This window comes from Poecilia formosa, unplaced genomic scaffold (assembly GCF_000485575.1).
Source record: "Poecilia formosa unplaced genomic scaffold, Poecilia_formosa-5.1.2 Scaffold136, whole genome shotgun sequence".
Classification (NCBI taxonomy): Eukaryota; Metazoa; Chordata; class Actinopteri; order Cyprinodontiformes; family Poeciliidae; genus Poecilia; species Poecilia formosa.
The window spans coordinates 691,830-708,551 of record NW_006800075.1 but is presented as its reverse complement, the minus strand read 5'-3'; the positions used below and the strand labels follow the sequence as shown (position 1 = coordinate 708,551).

Sequence of the window (16,722 nt, the reverse complement as noted above, 5' to 3'; positions counted from 1 at the left end):
TGATATTGTAATTATGCTATATATAATATAGCATGATTATATTTAGCATAATATATATAGCATATATAGTATGCTATATAATATAAATATAGCATATTTATATTGTAAAAATGTAAATATACTCAAGGTAACCTTAAATCTTAAATCAGCTAAAATGCAAGTTAACCTTAGCATTTTAGCTAATTTTAGTTTATACACTAATGCTAGCATTCCTCTCTACATATTATGTTAGTCAATATAATATGTAGAGAATATCTACATACAAAAAGTCAGATTTATGAGAAAAAAGTCAGAATTCTGAGAAAAAACTTAGAATTCTGAGATTGAAGTCAAAATATATATTTTTTCCATGACCCTAATCCTCTTCCGTAGTAATGAAATAATTGTCATAAAATTAGAAATACAAGTAAAGTTTTGAAAAATCCTGCAAGTGATTGTATCCAAAACAAGCATTTTACATAATTTTTGATCTACTAATTATGTTTATCATATTGAATGGATTAAGTCAATGTTAATCAATATGCTGGTGACATCACACATGCTACTGGCAACATTTAAGCTAGCCTTAGCATTTTGGCTAATTATGGTTTACACCAATGTTAGCACACAATGGATTTTTTGTTAGTCAATATGCTGCTAATAACCCACATCCTACCGCTAGAGTCAACATGCTATTCGCTCTACATGCTAGTGATTGCTGTCATGCTAACATTAGCTTTGTACCTAAAATTTTGAGTTAGTCAACATACTAGCGATAACCCTCATCCTACTGGTGGTATCAACAATCTATTAACTCAGTATTCTAATAATAGCCCTCATGCTAACATTAGCCTAGCAACTAAAATAAGCATTTTTGCTCATTTTTTTATTTATTAGCTATGTTTATCATACTAAATGAAGCAAGTCAATGTAAGTAAACATGCTGGTGATACCTGGCGTGCTACTGACAGCATTCAAGCTAACCTTAGCATTTTAGCTAATTTTAGTTTATACACTAATGCTAGCATTCCTGATGGAGTTAGTCCACGTTAGTCCATGTTAGTCAATATAATAATGATACATGCAATTGACTAGTTTTTACTTGACCTTACCATTGTGACAAATTTTCAGCTTTAGAACAGAATACAAAAATGTTGAAACCTGACGCTTCTCCAAGTATCAAAATTTTCACCTGCTTGTAGGCGGCCTTCTTCCGTCCCTTTAAATAAGAGGAGAGCCGTTTCCATGACAACGCACCCTAACGGATGACGTAGCTTCCTGTTTGGCTCCGTCCGTGGCGGGAGATCGCAGCATGGCGGTGCAACCGAAGCAGAACCAAAACCTGTCCCTGGACAGCGCGGCCGAACACGGCTTTCTGAACTTCATATTCTCTATGCCGGAGAAACCGGACACAACCTTCAGGATATTCGACCGGAACGACTACTACACCGTCCACGGGAAGGACGCCATATTTGCTGCCAAGGAGGTTTTTAAGACTAACGGAGTCATCAAATATCTGGGCTCAGGTAGCTGGGTTTAACTACGGCTTTTCTGTGCACCTACTAAATGAAGATGTTTTAGGGTTAAAGTCAGTTATTAGCTTGTTAATTTTGATTCATTATGATGCAGTAAGATGTAGCTGCAGGTGGCTAAAACATTAGCAGCATCTAAGTTAAGGTTAGCTTGAATTACACTCACTCCTATACAGTTTGCGGGCATTGAATATAAGATAATTTGTTGCTTTCAGAATTTATTAGTTATCAGGCACTATTTCTAGAAGTTCGACTACATAAATCAGAAAACACTGAAAAGCTATTTTAAAAGGTTACAAATACATAAATTAAATTAACCCATACACGTTTTTCCTGTTAATTTTGATTACTACAGCTAATAAAAACCTAAAATTAAGTTAGTCATCTGTAATACCACAAAGTTTAAGTTAGCGCTTCACAGATTGCTGTATCCATGTATAGCAATGCAAGGTTTAGTGGAAGGAAAAAGTGTGGTGGTGGGAAAACAGCACAAGTAACAGGGAGCTCTTTTTTTCATGGTTCCTTATTGAACATCCGTCAACTGTACAAATATCTGCAGTAATTTCATGGTGAACTACAGTATCTTACCTGCCTTACATTTTAATACTTTAAACTGAGATTTGGAAAGGTGAATCTGAAAAATAAAATGTACAATTCAAAAATTGGAGGAACCATGTATTTATTATGTTCACTAGTTTAAAAAAATGCATCCGAGGTTGTTTTTGGAATGGGAAATGTTTGCTTGTGGGTCAACAGGGAGCCGTAAGCTGGAGAGCGTGATCCTGAGCAAGCTGAACTTCGAGGCCTTTGTGAAGGATCTGTTGCTGGTGAAGCAGTACCGAGTGGAGGTATACAGGAACCACAGCAAGAGCAGCAAGGAACACGACTGGAGGATCGAGTACAAGGTGCCAAAAATGACTAATATGACTGTCAAAATTAGCTTTTCCAGAATAATTAAGTCCCAACATATAAAGAACATGAGCTAACCTTAAAAAATTGTCATACGAGTGCTTATCATTATATTCTCCACTATTTGTTTCACAAGAGACATATTAAATATCACTATATTCGAAAATATAATTAAATGCTGTAACTGTGTGAAGGTTGGGGATATAAATTACATCCCTGCTTTCCTAAAATGAAAACATTCAAAGGGGATTGTGATGTGTTTTAAGTCCACATCACCTACTCCTACATTAAAAGTGTATTGTGACCTAATAACACCTTAAAGTGTCAGTTATAGAAAAATATTTGGATTTGGCAGGTCAAGCTTTTTAAAAATCGATGATCTGACTGAAAAATAATAGAAATTTACAAGATTATTGGTGAAACTGAAAGAAACCTAAAAAAATTCCTTTGAAAATTAATACAAATATACCTTTTTTCTACATCTTTTCCAGAGATGGTGTTAAATGTGATTACTGTATTTATTTTAAAACCACAAAAAGGAACAAAATGAAATAAACAATGAATAGACCAGATGTCCAGTTGGGTTTATTGTTCGTGTTCCCTGGTCCTTAACTCAGGCCTCTCCAGGAAACCTGACCCAGTTCGAGGACATTCTGTTCGGCGGAGGAACCGGAGGCGAGGGATGCGCGGGAGTGGTCGCCGTGCGGTTTGCGACGGGAGCCGACGGGCAGCGAGTGGTCGGGGTCGGCTATGTGGACGCGGCCCAGAGGACCATGGGGGTGTGTGAGTTTCCGGACAACGAGATCTTCTCCAACCTGGAGTCTCTGCTCGTCCAGATCAGCCCCAAAGAGTGTCTGCTGACTCAGGGAGAATGCAGCGCTGAGGGGACCAAGCTCCGGGAGGTGAGTTCCCTCAGTCAAGTTCAGTGTTTTAGAGAAGTAACTTTAGGTTCAGTTTTGGGTTTTTATTGAAACTCTGACTCAGATGCACCTTCTGTTATTTACTATCACATAAAACCTGTTTTATTTATCTTCAAATTGAACCCAGGTGAACATTCACATTCATTCATTCCTACCAAATAGCGCTTGTCCTTGTTTATTGTTAAAGAAAAGGTGGAGGTAGGGCTCGATTTCCGAGTGAGGTCACTGATTGGTTTTGCTGCGTTTGTGCAGGTGGTGCAACGTGGCGGTGTTCTGGTCTCTGACAGGAAGAGAGCAGAGTTCAGCAGCAAGGACATCGTCCAGGATCTCAACAGGCTACTGCGATCCAAGAGAGGAGAGACGGTGGCGAGCAACACGCTGCCTGAACTGGACAAGCAGGTGACAAAGGAGAAAGGTTTGACTGTTCTTATTGCATCCGTTATCAAGAACAGTTCCTTTCTGGTTTTCTAAGAGCCACAGTGACAGTAAACTACCCGTCATAGTTTTGAACTGTATAAGGAAGCTGGAGTAGAACCCAGACATGCACAGGGTAAACATTGTGCAAACTCCAAGCAGAAAGACCGCAGGCTGGGATTCGAACCCAAAGCCTTCTTGCTGCAAGGCTCCCAACTGTTCCACAGGAACCCTGTTATTCAATCCCTAGGTTAGATTCAAACTCCAGGCACATGTTAAGTTCATCTGGGAGTACAAACACAGATGCAGTATTTCCATCACTGAAACCATGAAAGCAGCATTATTTTTCTGGCATTATGTGAAGTCTTGATGATTCCTTGCTGCTTGTAAAAGAAACCATGTCCCCTCCTGACATCAGACTGCTGTCTCCGTCTGACCGTTGTTCTGTTGGGAGAATCTTTTTCCACATTTTCTGTCACAGTTGTTTGCATCCATCCCAGGGTTGGTGATTTTCGGGCAAACTCAGACTCGTTGAAAACTATGCAGCGACTCCAGTCGGTTTGCCCCGACTGTCCCGGTCCTGTAAAGATCTCTGTCTCTGGAGCACTTTTTCTAATAAGCCACTAAATTTGTTTTCTCCTTACCAAACTGCCTTTAAAAGACAGAATGAACAGAACTGCTCCTGTTTGGACTGGTGATTCTTACATGAACTCGGGGAGTTTTTCAATCAAACTGACTCGGATGTGTTTGAACTCGGATGATCCCTGGATTTGGAAAATAAGGGATTTTCCAAAAATGTCTGTAGGAAGTTTTATCTAACCAAAGCGATACAGATAAAACTTGCATGTGCTTCCAGCTGCAGTAGTGCATAACAAGAGTATTAACTATTCCCACAGGGCAGATACTTGAGATAAAATGGAAAATCTTAAGGAAATTCATTTCTGATACTTTATATAAACGAGAGACTCATTTCCTTCCAGTCATAAACTATTTGATGAATTTCGTAAATGTCTTTTTCAGGTGGCCATGTCATGTTTGGCTGCTGTGGTTCGGTTCCTCGAGCTTCTCTCCGACGAGTCCAACTTCAACTCTTTCAGCCTCACTACGCTGCAGCTGGGTCAGTACATGAGGCTGGACAACGCCGCCGTCAGGGCTCTCAACCTCTTCCAGGTCAGTCACCATGAGCAGAGTTTTTAGGATTTGATTGATTTACCCTAATGACGTACTTACAGCTGGGAAATCTTTGGGCTTTTTTTATGTGGAAATTGAAGAGACTGGACATGTTTTTTCTCATTTTAAATGCCATTCCTGCTGTTCTCTGCACAGTTTTGGTTCACTTCTTGTAAATTATGTCTTCTTTTTCAGGGTAAGCGACTCAAACCAACAAATAAAACTCTAAACTGACTCAGTAAAACATTTTCATACACTGTCAACATTAAAGCTTCTCAGTTTTTCATGGATTAAGCTGGTGGACAAGATGGAGACTTTTTGAGACAGTAATCTTCAGAGATGAGCAGTCGGAGCAGCCGACTAAAAAAAACCTTCAACCCAGAGCCATGATCAGAGACACAATCACAGAATCGTCATCAAATCTTATGTGTCCTCATTTCTAGTCTGGTATTTAGTAGCGTATAATATGAACTAAAGGGGTGAAAGGAGAGAGCCTTGAGGGTAACCCAGGCAGATAAAAGCATATCGGACATAACACCATTTTTCAAACTTGATCCCAGTCAATGTGGTGGTGACTGTGTTGAAAAAATAATGGAGAACAAGTAAATGAAACGTTTTCCACTGTCTAACAACCCAAAACCAGATGTAGCAGCGCACCTCATGATCTCAGCTTTTATAATCTTCTCAAAAGATTTCATAACGAGCAAACCGAGAGCAATACATGTATGATTGCTGAACCTCTGTGAACTTGGAGAGAGTTTGTGAAGGTAAAATAAGAAAACTGTTGTTCAGGCTTTTTTTTTTTTCAATAATGTGGATAAACATAAATCAGCAGAAACATGTGATTTGTGGTTACCATGTTGGGTACAGCTGAGTTTTTATTACGTCAGATTAAGTGAATCATATTTTACGTTTCGACGCTTTTCCCTCCAGGGTTCGCCCGACGACACCAGTGGAGCTCATTCATTGGCCGGTTTGTTGAACAAGTGCCGCACTCCGCAGGGTCAGCGGCTGGTCAACCAGTGGATCAAACAGCCACTTATGGAGAAAACCAAAATAGAGGAAAGGTACAAAAAGCCACACCTCTCAGATCTTCATCTAACATCAATCATTGAAGTTTGATGTTTTTATATATATATATATATATATATATATATATATATATATATATAAAATCAGTCCCTCAGGGATTTTGCAGTGTTTTGTTGTGATTGTTGAAGACTAAAGTGTTGGTCAAAGTTGCAAATATTTTAAACTTTAATTGCTATGAGACGGCCACACAAAAAAGTTTAAATTGACGCATATAACCGTCCTAAAGTGTAAAGAACAAATACCTTCTTGAAGTAGCGCCATTAATACAAATAAAATCATGATGTACGAAGTTGTCAAAGTGCAAAAGAATAGTTGGTCATTCAAGTTAACATGAACTGAACAATCCTACAGAACATCTCAAAATTATTTTTGTAAAAACAATAAATAAATATAGCAAACATTACCATAACGAGTCACCTTTAAAGTCAGTCTTTTTGTAGGCTTACGCTTCATTTTTGCCGTTTGTGTAATTAGACTGGACCTTGTGGAGAGTTTCGTGTGCGACTCGGAGCTGAGGCAGACTTGTCAGGAGGATCTGCTGCGACGCTTTCCAGATCTCCACCGCCTGGCCAAAAAGTTTCACCGTCACACGGCGACGCTGCAGGACTGCCACCGCGTCTACCAGGCCGTGAGCCACATCCCCGCTCTCATCACGGCTCTGGAGAGCTACTCGGGTACGCGCCGGATCTTGGACCATCCAGGACCATCGAACCCCCCGAGTTTGACCCTAAAACTCGTTGCTTGCAGGCAGCTACAAGGTGTTGCTGCACGCGGTGTTCACCTCGCCTCTCGCTGACCTGCAGACAGATTTCATCAAGTACCAGGAGATGATTGAAACCACTCTGGACATGAATCAGGTCCGGCTTTTTGTGAATAAGAAATATGATGATCTGTGTTATACTTTCATCTTCACATTTATTTTCCTCCCCACATGTTGTGCCGTGCGCGTAGATCGAACACCACGAGTTCCTGGTGAAGGCGTCGTTCGATCCCGTTCTGAGTGAGCTCAGGGAGAAGATGGACGCCCTGGAGAAAAGCATGCAGGCTGTGCTGAGCAGTGCAGCCAGAGAACTAGGTGGGTGACCACATAAATTATTACATCCAGCTTAACAAAAGGTGGAAATTTACAGTTAAAATCAGACGCTGTGTTTTTAAACGGTTTCGGTTGTCTGAAGAGCCTCTTTTAGGTTTGCTGTGACAAAAAGCCTCTGCAAATCAATCTCGCCACATGGTCGTCATGTGCTGCAGTCTATTAAAGCTGTAAATCTGGCTTCCAACTTCCTCAGTGTGAGATTCGGATGAAAGGTCTGGAGATGTTCTTGTGTATGTGCAAAATGTCGATATTTAACAAATGCGAACTAAATTAAACTGGTGCTGAAAGGCGCACCCATCAGCGACGGTTTTTCCATTTGATTAGTGGAATAATTTAAAAAATCAAACAAGAAAGAAATTATTTAAATGAAACAGTGAAACCATTCATGTTTCCTATCGAATTTAAAATCTGTGTTTTCTAAGAACAGATGAACAGTAATGTTTTTTGTACTACAGAGTGAAAAACGTGATGCGCCCCACAATTTAACAGCTTTGTGAACCAGACTGAGTTCAAGTTGAATTAATTGTGTGACCTCATCCTGGGTTTCTACCCAGTCTGTTTCAGTCCGTCTGTCCAACCGTCCCTGAATCCATCCGCATTGATTCCTTCATTTTTTCCACTCAGTCGTCCCTTAAGTTGTTTTTTATCCTTTCATCATCTGTCCATCCATCTGTCATAGGCACCTGGCAGCCTTTACAACCTAAAAAGCCATTTTGCTCTCAGGCTGGCCAAATAATTTAGAGACGTAAATGCCACAAGATCTTTTGAAAAAGGACAACTCATACTTTTAGATAAATATCTACTATACTAAATTTGTTGTCATTTTTGAATAATTTTTTTTGTCATTTTTCTGTGGGATGGAAAATGATGTAAAAAAATAAAAAACGTATAGATTCCTACCTAATGACAAAAAAAACCCAGATCCAAAAGCATATTCCTAGTACTTTTAGTGTAATCCCTTGTGGAAGGTGGGAATAAACTGGAAAACTGTTAAAAACTTGAGTTTAAAACTTTGAAAAAATGACTGGTTCGTTTTAATTTTTACTCTGAGTTATAAAGAGCCATTGTGTAAAGAGCAGTTTTACAGCTGCAGGTTGCAGCCTCCTGATCTATCTCTTTTTTAGTTTGTTATTTTTAATCTTACTAAGTTTTTTTTATCTCGTTTCTAGTGTAAATACCTTAATGTACTTTCAAGATGTTAGTTTTGTCTTGAAATTACACAAAATTAACTCACAAGTAACTTTTCAGCATGAAATATTAGCTTGTTTTAAGTCAATAATTGATAAGGAGGTGTTAGTTTCAATGGCAGATTATTTTACTTATAACAAGACATTTTTCCCATGTTGTAAGAGAATTAATCTGCCACCGGAATTAATACTTTTCATCAATTTTAAGGAATTATTGACTTAAAACAAGCTAATATTTACTTGTTAGTTAATTTTGTGTAATTTCAAGACAAAACTAAGATATTTGCTTTAGAAACTAGACCAAAAATACCTGGTAAGATTTTGTTTTTGCAGTGCATCATAACCAAATTCAGAGTCAGGTTTAGCATTAGATGTTTTAAAATGGACAGACAGCTTGGAAATTAAGTATGGAGTTTTACTATGAAAAGATATATAAGAGGTACTTATTTGAGACTCTTCTTTAACTGATAATCCAATCTGTCCTGTTGCAGGTCTGGAAGCCGGTAAGACGGTGAAGCTGGAGTCCAACGCCGTGCTGGGCTTCTACCTGCGGGTCACGTGCAAGGAGGAGAAGAGTTTGAGGAACAACAAGAAGTTCACCACACTGGACGTTCAGAAGAACGGCGTTCGCTTCACAAACAGGTGCGTGTTTTCACCGTGTCTGTACGCCTCGGGGCGAGCTGACCCATAACCCCCAGCCTCGCTTCTTGTCAGCCGCTGCGCTTGAACTGCTTGAACTGCTTGAACTCTTTCCATTACGTCTCCGCAGCAAGCTGAGCTCTCTGAACGAGGAGTACACCAGGAGCAGGGAGGAGTACGAGGAGGCCCAGAACGCCATCGTCAAAGAGATCATCAACATCGCCTCAGGTGTGGCCTCCCATCACATGCTGCGCGTGGTGGCCTGTTAGCATGGCATTGATTTCTCCAGCAGAGTAATCTCTGGTGTCTTTGCTACGTGGAAACGATGAATGCCTGCAAACTGCCTTCAGCGAATTTTCACTAATTGATTTCAGTCACATTTCCTCCAAAGGGCACTGAACTCTGCACTCCTTTTAAGTCCTAATTGCCATTTCTGTGGGTGAGGTATTGGTTCGCTGGCACTTTACAAATCAAACGGATCTCATTTTTGAGGCTGCGCATGCTCCAATCCTTCATCTGTGACCGCTTGTTCAAAGTTTTGTTGCTCACGTGCCGCCAGGTTATGTGGATCCCCTTCAGACGCTGAGTGACGTCATCGCGCAGCTCGACGCGGTGGCCAGCTTCGCTGTGGCGTCGGTGTCCGCTCCGGTTCCGTACGTCCGGCCACGACTGCTGGACGACGGCCGCAGGCGTCTGGAGCTGCTGCAGGCCAGACATCCCTGCATGGAGACGGACGCGGACACCGCCTTCATACCCAACGACATCAGCTTCGTCCAGGGGGAGAAGAGCTTCTATATTATAACAGGTGGGAGACGCCATGTTTTTGGGACATTAGTCTAAAATGTGTCATGTGACTGGTTGCTTTCAGTCACCACAATGATCCTATCTGCTTAAACCTGTTATGTAAGCTTCACATTTTCAAATTCAAAAATACTTTATTGATTCTAAAGGGAAATCACAAGTAACTCATTTAATTAAAGGGTTATTATAGATGCTGATTGCTGTGGGCCAGGAAAGATCTCCTTTAGTGGTCTGTATTTATATTTTGCGTGTTTTTATTCTTCCATTTTGGTCTCAACTTCTTCCAGAAACAGCCTGAGCACTTAAAAAAAAAAATACCCAGTCATATTTTGGCAATAAATTAACATTTTGTGGTGTCTGGAAACTGAGCTGTTTCAAGAACTTCCCAGTTAAGTCACAATCCATGGGCACTATGCCGTTACCTAGCAACCCCAGCCCATCACCTAGCAACCCAAGTGGAACTCCCAGATGTTTGGGAAAGGGGGGGCGTGGCCAGCAGCAGCTTATTAGCATTTAAAGTGACAGGAGACCCTAAAACAATCTGAACTGACCAGACTAAACACTCATTATTTAAGAATTATTTTCTGCAAAAAAATGCTTTGTAAATCCCATTAAGCTATTCTAACTTGTTCAAGGAAGAATAATAATAGGTCAAGTTTATTTAATGCTGGAATAATTAGAGAATTTTCAATGGCAATTCATAAGTTTGCAATGGCTAATGATGCCATGGCTTTATAAACTTCATGTAGATTAAAACAAAACATCTGAGTTAAATGGAGGCACACCTGTAGATGTATTTTAAGTTAAGTTCTTGTGGGACTTTATGAAAAATAGGGATATCTGAAAACGAACTACAGGCCTCCACAAGTCAGAGTCATCCTCAAGGGCAGTTTCAAGATGATTGAGGGTGTCATGTTCATCTGTTCAAGCTTTCATGCACAAATATAAACAGAGTGGAGATGTCCAGCAGTCATATTTTAAGGAGGACTTGAAGAAAGCTAGCTAGCTTTTTTTGATAGGCTCAAAAAAACTAGCTAGCAGTTTGCTGGATGACATTTGTCTTTGCCACTGGCTCATCTCTGTTACAAACCTGAACAAAAAAGCCGCTGCAATATAAAATATTCCTTTTTTTTGTTGTGCACTTCTGCCACAACAAATTTAAAAGTTTTACTTTTGAGTTTGACTCTGGTTTTGTATGCTGTTGTGCTTGCAGGACCAAACATGGGAGGGAAGTCCACGTTTATCCGTCAGGTGGGTCTGATCGCGCTGATGGCTCAGATCGGCTGTTTCGTGCCATGCGAGAAGGCGGAGCTCAGCGTGATCGACAGCGTTCTGGCCCGAGTGGGAGCAGGAGACAGCCAGGTGAAGGGAGTGTCCACCTTCATGTCTGAGATGTTGGAAACCGCCGCCATCCTCCGGTGAGACAAGCAAACCTCGGAACACGATGGGGGGGGGACAAACGTTTCCTCTTAACCTCTGTGCCGCCCCCTTGCAGCTCTGCCACGGAAAACTCCCTCATCATCATCGACGAGCTCGGCAGGGGAACCTCTACGTACGACGGCTTCGGGCTGGCCTGGGCCATCAGCGAACACATCTCCTCCAAAATCGGCTGCTTCTGCCTCTTCGCCACACACTTCCACGAGCTGACCGCCTTGGCGGCACAGCAGCCGTCCGTCAACAACCTGCATGTCACCGCCCTGACGACCCACAACATGCTTACAATGCTGTACCGAGTCAAACCAGGTCAGTAGTGGAGCCATTAAATTGGTGGATGAATGGATCTCTGTTGTTGTGATTGTTTCATACCCTATACAGGGTTTGTGGCAGATTTGTGATTCACATTTTCAAATTCAAAAATACCTTATTGATTCTGAAGGGAAATCAAAAGTAACTAATTTAAGTTGCTGCCATAGTGGCAGCAGCGTTGTGCTGCGCGGATTCTTTTCTTCAGCAGGGATAGAGGATCTCTTCAGAGTTGAAAGGAAGATGGAAGGAGCTTAGTTGCTGGAATAGATCTTGTTAGAAGCAGCAAAAGACTTGAGACTGCGGCGGAGGTTCACCTTCCAGCAAGACGACGACGACTCTAAAAACATTCTTCATCCAATCTGACTGAATCTGACCTTTTATTTAAAGGAGCATGAAGAAACATTTCCGTCTCCAGATCTACACATCTGCAGCAGACGCACCAAAAGCTTGGCTGGGGTTGACAAAACGTGTCTTTTCTTTCTTTCTTCATTACAGTTTTACTCCAGTTTGTGTTGATCTGTCATGTGAAATCCCCCCAAAATTTGCCAGGATGTGAAAATCTTTTGCAAGGACTTTAAACAGATAAAGATAAAGAGTTTTGTTGTTTATTCACAATGGATTTGTTGGTTTCACCACACATTTAAAACATAAATAACACAACAAACTGTTGCTAATGCTATTAATCCACTTTTCTGTAACTTGTTTATTTGCCAGAAAAGTCAAACCTTTTAACTTCGTCACTGTGGTGCATTCATGGACCAGAAAAAATTAGATTTTTTTTTCCCCTGGTCAAGCTGAAAATCACCCGGCTCCATCCTTGAGCCAAGACATTTTTCCATTCTAATTTTCAATACGTGAACTGATTCTCGATTTTCTGGACCTACAATGTAGGTAGTTGATGTTAACATTAGATTTTATTACAACTTATTGGTACATGTCGATAGTTTGACACGGCCCTCTGGAAAAGAAAGTTCACATTAGCCTCAATGAAACTGTGAAGAACTAAGTACACCCTATTGATTTTAGAGGCTCCTTCAGAAACGATTTGTATTTATTTATGACTTCATCAGAGTTCTCAAATTGTTGCAGAGGAAATGTTAATATCAGAATGAGGTCTGGACCTTTACAACGAATATAACTTATCAAATATATGTTAGTTTTATGGTAGAAATCTGATTTATTTCCTTTAAGCTTTTTGATTTTTAGAGCAAAGAGAGAAGAAAATGCAAGGAGAGACAAAACGTCGAATGTCCAAAATAAAGCAAAGCAAGTTGTCCCTCCTTGTAAAAAATTATTTTAAAAAACAGTTTGAAGTCCGGCATGCAAATATCAGAGCAAAATAAACTATTCCTTTTAAGTCGTTTTGGCTTTCACATGAGGAAATGTGATGGAGGTGTTGCTTTAAAACAGAAAGAAGAGATGCTAAAACTGTTAGCTGTCACTTCCTGTTGTTTTTTTGTTGTTGGTACAAACATGATTTGTAATATTAAAAAATATCAGTTATCGACTATGAGAGCTATTTTCATATCAGATATTAATATCGGCTCTACTTTTCATGTCTGTGCATCCCTAATGGAAACAGTAACGGTGTATTTAGTTTTTCCGATGATTGTTCGTTTCTGATCTTTCTTTTAAAGCTGAAAGTTTTTACATAAGTTTTCACCTTAATTGATAGTAAGTATCAATTAAGGTGGCAAATATTTAGTTATTGATTAATTTAATTATCGATTATTCCGACGATTAATCAGATTGGCACATTCTGCTGATTTTTCGTTTACAGTATATACAGGATAATCTGTTTGGTTTTTGGATGAATTAATTGTATAGCAAAATCTGCTTAATAGGAGTTTTTTTTTGTATATATTTTTTATACAATTTTGACTTAATTACTGCTCTGAATATGTTGTTCCTTCAGCAATTGGCTGTTTTACATCCAAGTTAACGATTAATCGGTTACTAAATTAGTTGATGATTATTTCAATAACTGATTAATCAATCCTAATATCAACAGAATAATTAATGTACTTCCCTGAGGTTGGCCTCTTTACACTCTCAAGATGTTTTTTGAGTTTTAAAAAAACTGCAATTTCTCAACTGAATGAACTCAAACACCTGACCTGCCTCCTCAGGTGTGTGTGACCAGAGTTTTGGGATCCACGTCGCCGAGCTGGCCTGCTTCCCCCCGTCGGTGCTGGAAGTGGCGAGGGAGAAGGCGGAGGAGCTGGAAGAGTTCCAGGAACCTGTGGGCGACGATTCGAAGCAGGATGAAGAGCCCGAGGTCAAGAGACGGCGGACAGATAAGCAAGTAAGGCTCGATTTACCACAGTTCTTCTGCTGTCATTCTGATGCAAACTGTCAGTGTTGCTCTCTTTTCCTTGTGTGTCGTAAACCGAGCGCTTTGGAGGCAGCTGATAAGAATTACTGAGAAAATGCAATTGTTTTCCTGGAAAAGTATTTCCACCTCCTTGAAAAGTATTTCCTCTAAAGGGGCATTGTTATGTACTTTCCTGGCACATAGTGCCATTTTATAGCACAATCAAGTAACTGTGTTACTTTCAGTTAAAAAGTGCTCTACAGTTCTGGAAAGATTAAGAAATCCTAAAAGTTTCAGTTTCTCTGATATGTTGGAATAAGTTTGTGTAAAATGAACATCGTGGTATTTATTTGCAGAAAATGAAAAATGGTCAAAATAACGACAAATGCATCTCTATCAGACCTCAAATAATGCAAAGAAAAGAAGTTCATAATCATTTAGAAACAATGCTAATGTTTTAACTCGGTTCACGAGTCAATATTTGGTGGAATAACCAGGAGGTTTTTAGTGGTGGTCTGTATGTATCAAATATGACTTAAAATATTTTTACTTTGTCATTTAACGCTTTGAATTTGGGCCTCTTTCTGAAACTCCGCCTTCAGGAAGTCATCACAACATGGCTCCTTTATTAAGTCTTTAACAACGATTTTACCAGAGTTTCACTGAGAAGTGGCTCGTTTAATGAGCTCAGCAGGAGCGTAGCTCCACCAGGTGTTTGCTAATTGCTGCTGGCTAGTCTGAAGGAGCTGAGTGCAGGAGAAACATGGGTGGGCTGGTCTGTGAGTCAGAAGCTTGAAAACTACAGCTCAGAGGAGGAGCTATGCCTTGAAGGCGGAGCCAAGTCCAACCAGGCGTTTTGGACAGCTGAATGGTTGCCATGGAGATTAAAAGATTTCTCAAACATTCATGAAAACCTCACAAAAATTTGTAAATGCTAATCTAGGTATCCAGGTTTTTGCCTTTTCCAGGGTCCTTGCATTCTACACCTAATGGTGTCCGTCCTGTGTCACCTTCAGGTGGGAGAAAACCTCATCCAGGACTTCCTGGAGAAGGTGAAGGCACTTCCTGTCGCCACCATGACCGAGGAGGAGGTGAAGGCAGAGCTCAGGAGGATAAAGCAAGATTTGGTGGCCAAAAATAACACGTACATCAGTGAGATACTTGCCCGCTGTGCTCCTGTAAAAACTGCCTGACTTTTTTTTTTTTTAGTCCTTTTTTTTTTCTTAAATGCTCATGTTCGGCTCCACGCTTCACCTAAAGCTCATGTAGGAACAACACTAGAGTGCCTATAATCTGTACGTTTTTCAATAAAGAATTTCTCCTAATTTGTTTACACGTTTCTTTGAATTTGAAGCTGATTTTTGGTTCGCAGAAAGAAAACCAGAGCTTTGTGGGGTTAAGATGTTGCATTGCCCTGACCTGACTATTGCTGCACGAGCTTGTCTTCATCTGATCTGGGTTTCCAGGAAGCTGAGCGTCATATAGGGCAGATAAGGAAGAGGCATGTGTGAAGGCTTGCCAGATTCATCTGGTGGCTGTGAACATTGTTTATGTATAGCTCTGTGTTCCTCTGTTGATCACATTCAGTAAAACTGCAGCACGGGTTTTATGCGTGTGGAATTGAGATTACCCCCTGAGAACCCTAAAGAGCTTTGATTTCATGCGCAGGAGAGACATGGTTCAGTTTCTTCGACGTACCATCGGTGAGAAGATACAAGCGAAGGTTACATTTGAGCTGATCTCATTTTGACAGGATCTGTTAATTCACAAAAACTTTAAGCATATCTATTATTTTTTTCCATAAATAATCCTCCATTCTCAAAGCAGAGGCTTTGGCAAGCCAGTTTGTCATATAATCTATGTTTTATTCCTTTCTAACAGAAAAAACAGTTTACTTACATGCTAAAAAAAGGAACTAACTCATTCAATTTGATCCACAACAATGTGGAGTGTTAGGTTGCATTTATCGGATTTATTAAGGGACATGCACAGGCAGCCAGTAGGTGGTGCTAGACCTGCTGTGTTTCCTTTGGACAAAAAAGTGCCCTTCTGAAATTGTTTTTTTTTTTTTTCCTCAACAGTTTATATTGTGGGGTTTGTAGAGTTTCTGGGTCTAAAAGTCTCTATTACTAAACTGACCATTACTTTTTACAACATTACACTCAATTCTCATCTCCGTTTGGAAAAAGATTAGTTTACAAGCACGTTTTCCTTTAAATTTAGAGCGACAAAGCCGAAGCAACGGGCAGTTGAAGCAACCAGGGTTGATCACATGCCACAATGTATTTAGCAAGCAGCTGAAAATCAAATCGTGCACACCACATATTATTTGTTGACATAGATGTATGCAGACTAATCGGTTTCACTGCATGCTCAGATTTGTGTTGCATAATATTTGAGTAAATAATTTGTGGGAAAAGTGAGTGTTTTACTCCACACCGAAAGATTGATTAATTTTGGTTGTAATGACTAGATGTTTAGAGTTATTGTCCATTTGTAAGACAATGTTCATTACAGCCAAACTTCCACTTTAGTTTCATCAGATCATGACATTTCTCCAAAAAACAAAGTTCTTTGTTCATGTGTGTATTTACAAACGGTGGTCTGTCTTTATGGTTCTTTTGGAGTAATGCCTTCCTCTTCACTGAGTGGCCTTTCAGCCAGTACATGTGTTACTATATTGGGATGGTTGACCTTTCCCATCATGTCTATGCTTGTTTATAATAGTCTGAATAGTTGAACAGTACATGGTTTTCAAAGATGAACTTGACTTGTGCAGAACCACAATTCACTTCCTGTTTATTTTTATGTTTTGTACTTTTCCATCGTGTCTAATAAGGAAGCATTGTGATTCAGGTGTTGCCCTAAAAAAACATCCACAGGTTTGACTCCAATTAACTAAAATGTGGCGGTTAACCAGAAGTTA

General features: G+C 40.0%; 1 protein-coding gene across 1 annotated transcript; it reads left to right on the top strand.

Moving 5' to 3' along the window:
* The first annotated feature begins 1,235 nt into the window (after nt 1-1,235).
* Nucleotides 1,236-15,121, top strand: msh2 (mutS homolog 2 (E. coli)). The gene is made up of 16 exons (XM_007562422.2): nt 1,236-1,505; nt 2,268-2,416; nt 3,038-3,322; nt 3,593-3,739; nt 4,775-4,924; nt 5,858-5,991; nt 6,491-6,690; nt 6,764-6,873; nt 6,968-7,091; nt 8,788-8,938; nt 9,066-9,163; nt 9,495-9,740; nt 10,950-11,154; nt 11,232-11,479; nt 13,612-13,787; nt 14,813-15,121. Exons 1-16 carry the CDS (start codon nt 1,292-1,294, stop codon nt 14,987-14,989), a joined length of 2,814 nt encoding a protein of 937 aa, XP_007562484.1. The 5' UTR covers nt 1,236-1,291; the 3' UTR covers nt 14,990-15,121.
* Nucleotides 15,122-16,722: the final 1,601 nt, after the last annotated feature.